The sequence below is a fragment of the Morone saxatilis genome, unplaced genomic scaffold (assembly GCF_004916995.1).
Source record: "Morone saxatilis isolate NCDOM2014 unplaced genomic scaffold, NCSU_SB_2.0 Contig0, whole genome shotgun sequence".
Classification (NCBI taxonomy): Eukaryota; Metazoa; Chordata; class Actinopteri; family Moronidae; genus Morone; species Morone saxatilis.
In genome coordinates this window covers 15,362,770-15,370,396 of record NW_023339650.1, presented here as the reverse complement: position 1 = coordinate 15,370,396, position 7,627 = coordinate 15,362,770, and the positions used below count along the sequence as shown (strand labels likewise).

The 7,627-nt window shown below is 43.3% G+C and overlaps 1 protein-coding gene across 1 annotated transcript in view; it reads right to left on the bottom strand.

Annotated features, from left to right (window-relative positions):
- Window positions 1-5,844, bottom strand: part of scrib (scribble planar cell polarity protein) — a 39,523-nt gene extending 33,679 nt beyond the window's left edge. The window contains exons 1-7 of the mRNA XM_035657019.1: window positions 5,634-5,844; window positions 4,163-4,241; window positions 3,453-3,542; window positions 2,570-2,626; window positions 2,152-2,215; window positions 1,235-1,309; window positions 896-1,040 (exon numbers count right to left, since the gene is read on the bottom strand). Of these exons, the coding sequence (XP_035512912.1) occupies window positions 896-1,040; window positions 1,235-1,309; window positions 2,152-2,215; window positions 2,570-2,626; window positions 3,453-3,542; window positions 4,163-4,241; window positions 5,634-5,829 (706 nt within the window). The 5' untranslated portion in view covers window positions 5,830-5,844. The remainder of the gene's footprint in view (window positions 1-895; window positions 1,041-1,234; window positions 1,310-2,151; window positions 2,216-2,569; window positions 2,627-3,452; window positions 3,543-4,162; window positions 4,242-5,633) is intronic.
- Between the last annotated feature and the right edge of the window lie 1,783 nt (window positions 5,845-7,627).

Here is a 7,627-nt window from a genome sequence, read left to right as displayed (position 1 = left end):
AAATAATATACCCAACACTAGTAGTGACATGTTGTGCTCTTTTTTTAATATGGACCCATACTCTGGAATAAAATTCATTCAATTAAAAGCAGACATATTACAGTTGTTAGTACTTGTGCCACACTTCACTAGCATTATTTTTCCAGTAGGGGTCAGTGTTGTTCTTATTTAACAGTGCTTTGTCTCCTACACACACTGGGTCTGCCCCAGGTTTACTTACTCTAGTCCTACCCAATTAGATGGCAAACTTTCCCCAAGTACCCAAAAAAGTCACTTTGTTCACAGACTGCACAAGGAGAGAAGAACTTTTGTCACACTAATTAATATTGGTGTTCTTTTATGTCACTTAATATTGGTTACAATAGATGTTGCTATCTCATAATTCTCATTATTCATTGTGTCAGATGCAATTTCTGACATAATTTTATTACTTGACTTTCACATCCTGCTTTTCTAAGGCTGCGTTCAAGGTCTTCATCCGGCAAAAAGGTTGGGCCAGATTCAACTTTTGCAATGCAACATCTGGCGAGGCGCTGTGTTGGCCAATCAAATACATGCAAGCATACATTCCTGGTGGATTACTTTGTACCATGACCACTAGATTTCTGCTGTTTACCTTGCAATTGTTGAGATGACAGATAAAATAGATGCCGCTTTGATAACTTTTCAGAGCTGTAAAATCCCATCTGTGACTGTTACAAAGCTTTCTGGCGCCTTTTCATCTGATAAGCCATTAAACGCAATCTGTTATTCAAAGAAGACTTCCTGAGTTTAATTTCATGTCTCTCTAGTACCTTAAACAACAAGGCCCCACCAACACAGCCAACTGTGCTGTTTTCAGTCTGAATCCCCATTAAGACAATGTGTCTCTCTCTCTCCCTTTTGTTTTGTTCACCTATGCTGTCTGGGACGACATCCAGCAGGTTCTGTGTGAGCAGCAGGTCAGTGAGAGCCAGGAGGCCATTTAGCTCTGAGGGAAGCTCCTCCAGACGATTCTCTGACACATCCAGACACACCAGTCTCCGGAGGTTCCCCAGCTCCTACACAAACACAAAATAAATACCACTTGCAGTGAGCCGCAGAGGCACAATACAACCATTACCTTCACAGCATAAACGAGGGGTATAAATCTGCTAGTGGGAGTTAATTCTGCATATGTGTAATGTTATTTTGTTCAAATTAAGTTCTTGCAACAAGGCAGCTTTTAAAAACATTTGTATTAAAGTGTACTTACTGGTGGTAATGAGGACAACTGGTTACGGTCCAGCCATAGCTCCCTCAGGTTGGGGAGAGCACCAAGGGTGTCCGGCTAAGAGTCAGATAGAAGTAGAGAGGAGAGGAGGGACCACATTGGGGACAGTTGGGTATTAGAAAAAGCAGGTTGATTATATTTGTTAATAACTGTGCAAAGCCAGGGACTGCCAGCACTAATCAGGATATGCAACAGTGAGTGAAAATCAGCTTTTCACCCTGGATTCAAAATTCTAGTATGACTTTTGCAAGATGACTGTGCAGTTAAATCGATTTATCTGATTTTCTATCGGTCAATAACTTAAAGAAACAGGATCTTTCATTACAACGCTTCTCTTTTGTGATCTGTTATTCCTCATACTTGAGCTGAAGCTGCCAAATCCATTCAGTAAATATGTATTTGTTTTCAATCCTGGGCTCAATGGGCTAAAGTCTCCCAAAATCAAAACAAATTCAAGTCTAAGTGATAAATGAAATTAAGGAGGATGTCAGTAAAGCTGTGGTTTATGACAGACAGGCAGGCAGGCAGGCAAGGTTTCATGTCAACTATTTGCTCAGCCTCCGCCCTTGTCAGGTTATGAGGTATTGTTTACCCTGTCTTATTGAGACAGGTGGGCGTTCCCAGGTTTAAAACAGCATTCACTGTGGGGTACAATACATGCATGGCCTCAGGTCTGACAGACCGGCTCTGCTGTGTGTGGTGAGGTAAATGTGTGGTTTAGATCATAATTATTGTGGTGGGAATGTGAGAAGAATATTTGACAATACGTGTCACTCTGCGTGTCTGTCAAAGTTATTTTAAGGCACAACTGAGGGTGTTTGCTTGAGCACCTGGCAGTGGGATGAATCATCTACTGTATAGTGTATATTATGGTTAAGGGGGATGAGTTGTTGACTTACCAAAACTTCCAGTTCATTGCTGCCCAGGTCCAGCTGTTCCAGTTTCACCAGGAAAGAGAGCGACCTGAATACGTACACAAAATTGCACATGCAGTAAGTCACACAAATATGCGCCCTGAAAGACCAAAGAGCAGAGCTTTGCCAACAATTACAACATACCATTCATTCATATGTACTGACATATGCAAAGAATGTTTTTAAACCCACGTTTATAAGTGAGAGAGGTTCTAACTAAAGCTCGTGGTGATTATAGTGCTGATGAAGTCAAAGTAAAGGTGAAACAGCGGTGACAATTCCTCCTGCACTGTGGGATCATTTATCTTATCTTGCATTGTCAGCAGGCACAATACAGAGAGATGGTGGGGAATTAAAGACCGGGCCCTGATGCATATGTGCGCTGGAGGGAGATGACACTTACGTGGGCAGAGACTTCAGCAGGTTCTCCCTGAGCTCCAGCGTCACTAGGTTGGCCAGGCTACAAAAGGAGGCAAGTAAAAGAGAGAGAGGGGTAGGAGTTGGCAGGCGGCGAGAAGACGAGAAGAGAGGATGAGGGAGAAAGAGAGGGGAGAGGGGAGAAGCAGGTTGGTTAGTCAGATGGCAGGTCTGTTCGTCTGGGCTGCTTGGCATGGTGAGGGGCTCTTCCATCTGTCTGAGCACAGCAGTGGCCCAGAGCCCAAAAACCGGCAGCCTCAGAGCCCACTGGGCGACAGAATTACTTCAAACCTGCTCGGGCTCCTAATATATCAAGGATCTAATTCAGTAAAATGCTTGAGTAGAGAGCTTTTATAATTTTGACAAAAATTATAATCTTGCAATTAGGGCTCCAACAAACGATTTCTTCAGATCATCAGAAACGTTTGTTTGCCTTTCACAATTTCCCAGAGCCAAAATAATCTTTTAAAATTGTTCTTTTGTCTCACCGACAGTTAAAAATCCAGAAGATATTAAATATAAAATGATATAAAGCAGAAAATCCTCTCATTTTAAAACCTAGAACTAGAGAATGTTTAGTATTTTTGCTGTGATTAAGTGTGACTGATTAAAAGTGATACATCAAAAATGTTACTGAATCATTTCAGCTCAACTCACGATTATTAGTGATAATTTATTCTACATTATTTGGGAGCAGAGTTTATGTGATAACTACAACCAAGTTTATGGGTTCTGTACCATAAATAAGACATTTTCAATCACTTATGAAGACATGGCCGCAGTTTCCTTAAATATCCAAGATATAAAAACACATTTTACACCATCAAATTATGATGATTGACTATGAGCCTTTGTGCATGTGTACATACTTTCCAATGTCGTTGGGCAACGTCTGCAATGACACGTCGTTGAGTGCCAAGTGGGCCAGTGCTCGTAGTTGAGTGAAGCCATCTGGTAATCTGCAGCAGAAAGATAGGAGGGAAATAGTGGAGAGACTCTTGTACAATGCATGTACAATGCATGAGATCACACTCACACACACACACACACACACGACGATCGGCCCATCTGTTAAAGCATTCAGCATCAAAGCTCTTGCCAGTTTTTCCATTGCTTTTCTATAGGAGGAAGTTAAAAGGTGAAATATAAAGTTAGACATCACTGATTGGGGAATTAGAAATGTTCTACTTCAGACAGCAGTGCATATATAAAGGGATATATAGAGATCAACTGGTATCCAGGTTAGGTTAACGTGACACTTTTCACTGCCTTGTTTGATCAGACAGCACATTGTCACACAAAGTGTGATCTCCTCCTCCATGTGTTCATGTACTGTGCACAAGTATTTCTTAATAACTAAATAATTCCAAGAACTGCAGCTACAATTTAGTATTAAGTGCACACTGTAAAACAGATATATGTGCAATATGATTCACAGCACATTTGAAACAGGCCAGAAAAGTGATTAAGAGCACACAAATGACAAAGCTGCTTCTCTCGCCCTTGTTGCACTTGGCCAGACATCATATTTTCTCACAGTGATGTGGAATAGAGTGATGGCCTGTTCCCATTCACTTACCTGGATAGGGGGTTTCCACTGAAGTCTGCGATCTCCAAGGCCCTGCAAAATTTAATGCTCTCGGGGATCTCAGGAATGTCTGCAGGAGAAGAGGAGGAGGTGGGGGGAGAAGAGAGAGAGACAGGAGTCAGCACCATGGACACACAGATGTAGAGTGCAGGGGAGGGTGTGGGGGTCTTATTCTATGGAGCAAATCATTTTAAGTTCCTTGTAATAACATCCAGATGGCTGGGAGCGGGCAAATGAGAGAAATAGAAGAAATGAGACACAAAGAGATGGAAGTTGTACCAGGGAGGATTTGGTCAACGTGTACTATTACATCTTTATTTTAAGTAAAATGTAAAGAACAATAATACATTTATTGCTATGTGCTTCCATCTAAGTCATAACTAAGATCATTGGACCCCTGTCTCTGTATATGAAAGCATTTGAGCTGTTTCTTTAGTACTCAGTCTTAACAGAGTGGTGTTCCCATGTGTGCTAAAATGCAAAAAATGAAGGGAGACACATTTCAAACTATGCAGACTGGACTCAAAAGTAGTCTGTGTGACAAGAGGGATATTGTACTGCAAAGCAAACAAACATATTGCCTGTAGCATAAAAGCAATGATTCACTGTGGTGTCAAATAACAAACAGCTTAAAATGCTAAAGACACAAAGTCAGCTTAACCTTACGCCTGGTGTAGATATACAGCATAAGGCACAAGAAGAAAAGCAACCTACTGACCTGACCAGGTAAATAACTTAAATAACAAGGTAAATAACCACCACTGGATCCTGCAGGTGCAGGTTAAGAAATCCCTGCTGAGCCAAGCAGCCTGTGAGGCTTATCTGGCTCCGCACTGTGCTGCAGCAGGAGCAGACAGGCAGACAGATGGGAAAGACCCTTACAGGCCACTGCACACTGTTCCTACAGCACTTGATGCAGTGTGTAGCAGAGCAGAGGTCTAATATCTGCCATATAGGCCCTTCTGGCCGCGGAGTATCAGTGAACAGCGCGCAAGGACACAGAGAGGGCAAGATATTTGTGTGTGTGTGTTAGAGCTGATGAGCTGCAGATATTTCATCCCAACTGAAAAGTCTCTCTCTCCTTTATGGAATATTACCTTTGCTTACATTGTGGTGCTGAGTTTCTTTCTTTTCTCGTCTTATAGGGATTTTCCAAGGGAACAGAAGTGAGTGTATGAATGTCTGCTGTGCCTGGGGGTAGACTGTACAAACTGGCAAAGAGGGCCAGCTAATATTTATCTAAAGGCTGCTGCTAGTATGTTTATTCTCACACCGATTTGGCTTTGCCCCCACTGCTTAAGACCACATGTTTACAGACATAGTTGTTGTTTTGTGTTGTTTTGTGTTGTTGGGGGTGGTCTAGACAAGAGCGGAAGGTTATGTTAAACGCCTCATTGAAGTAATTGTGTGTTAATGGGTGGTCTAACAAGCAGAGCAACTTGTGTGTGTGCGTTTCGTGTACCGTTTCTGGAGATGTCCAGTTCCACCAGCTGCATGAAGTTAGCCACCTCAGGAGGGAGTCTCTGGATCTCATTGTCACTCAGGCCGAGCTTCCGGAGGTTCAGTAGTCTGAAGAAAGGCTGTGGAGACACAAGATAATGTGTTAAACAAAACAGAACCTCAAATACTTTCTCTTCACTCATGAGACTGTGGGGCATGTTCAACAATCAAATCTATAAACCATAAACAGAAGTGATGTTATCTGATTTACTGCAAATTCCCAGAGCCCAAAGTGTTTCAAAACAAAGACAAGACAAAGGCAGCAGATCTTCACATTTTTGTTTGAAAAATGACTAAAAGGATAAATCGATAATCAGAAATTAGTCTATCGATTCAATCAACTGAATATTGTTTCAAATGTTGCAGACGTTTCTCGCTGCTTTAACCGCAACCACACACAAAAAAACATCCTGTCTATTCAAATGAGGGCCCTCGAGAACCAGTTTAAAAACATTCCTTCGTCATATTCCCGAAAACTCCTCCTCGTCATGGCAACGGCAGCCAAACAAAGTGGCTTTCGATAGCGTGGCCGAGGAGAGTGCCAAGTGCTTTCACAAGAGCCTGGTTGTTGGACGGCACGGCGTTCAGAAACATTCTTCCGCCGGCCGCGTTTGTGTGCGTTTCTGTGTGTCATCTGCTGTTAAGATGGACGGACAAGACGAGCTGGCGGGGAAAAGCAAGAGTCACGGGCCAAAAGTATGCAGTTATTAACCCCTCAATCAGCCCCTGGTTCTGCAGCCCACAGAGGAGCCACTGTCTGCTCTGTCCAAAGCCAGTCCACTCCTCGGAGTACGGGAGGAAGACTCTTGAGAAACTTGCCGACTTGGGCTTTCTTGAGTAGGAATTTGTATAAACTCATTATTCAGGGATGCTTTCTGAACATAGAGCGCACAGACGTCTGGAAGCTTGGAGCCTAAACCTTAATTCAAATTAAACCTCAGGCTGTCAGCAAGGCCCGCTGCTGAAAACAAGCCTCGTGTGTCGATTACCAGAGATTAATACACTAGACGATTTCAAAATTCTTGCTCCTCCGTGCCAACTTACGCTTTCAAACAAACGCAGCGCTGTTACACTCCTGTTTCCTGTTGCATAAACGCGTTGTAAATCAGATAACAGAAAAACCTTCTTTGATCTGTATCGTCATGTTTCTGCCTGACTTAAGTGTGAGTGCACACACACACACACACACACACACTCTACACACACTCTACAGCTCTACAATTACGCTGCCAGACAGAAGAATGCTGCAGTTCAACTCGACTTTTGTTCCTCGACGACAGACATTTCCTGCTTTTAACTAGTTATGTGTATTGTGTTTGGATGGGGAGGTGGCTACAGCAACACGTTTTTTTTTCTTCCCCAGAATCAGCTCATGGTTTGCTGGCAGTGCGAGACAGAGCTTGTCAGTACTTTCCCAAAATTTCCCAACATTTGCATGGTAGTTCATACTAGCGTCCACACCTGATGGAGAGTGAAACCAGGGGGAGGGGAAGGGAGGACAGGAAAGAACGGAGCCAGAGAGAGACAAAGAGGGTGTTGGCTCCCTGAGTAGCAGGTGACAGGTATCAGATGACAGGAATAGGAAACAGGAGCTGTGGGCGACCACGTGACCAAGCCCAGATGGGAACCGGCCCCCAGGAGGGCAGACAACCCCGGCTGGCAGAACAGGTGGCGCTCGCAGACCGAACGTCTCTCAGGGAAACAGCGAGTTGAAAAACACACACCTGAAGACTCGTGCTGCAGATACAAGAACACACTTCAAAACAGTATTATGTTAAATGCCAACACAAGTTTTTCTTCCCACGGCGAGGCAGGACGCTCATACCGAAGTATGCAACGCCATTTCACTGCTAATGGACAGTTCTTCCTTCCAGGCTAAACCAATCACCTAATAAAAGCTTTTGCATCAGTGCATTCTTCGGGATGTCGTCCAGAGCTCGATCAGTGATGAGGAGA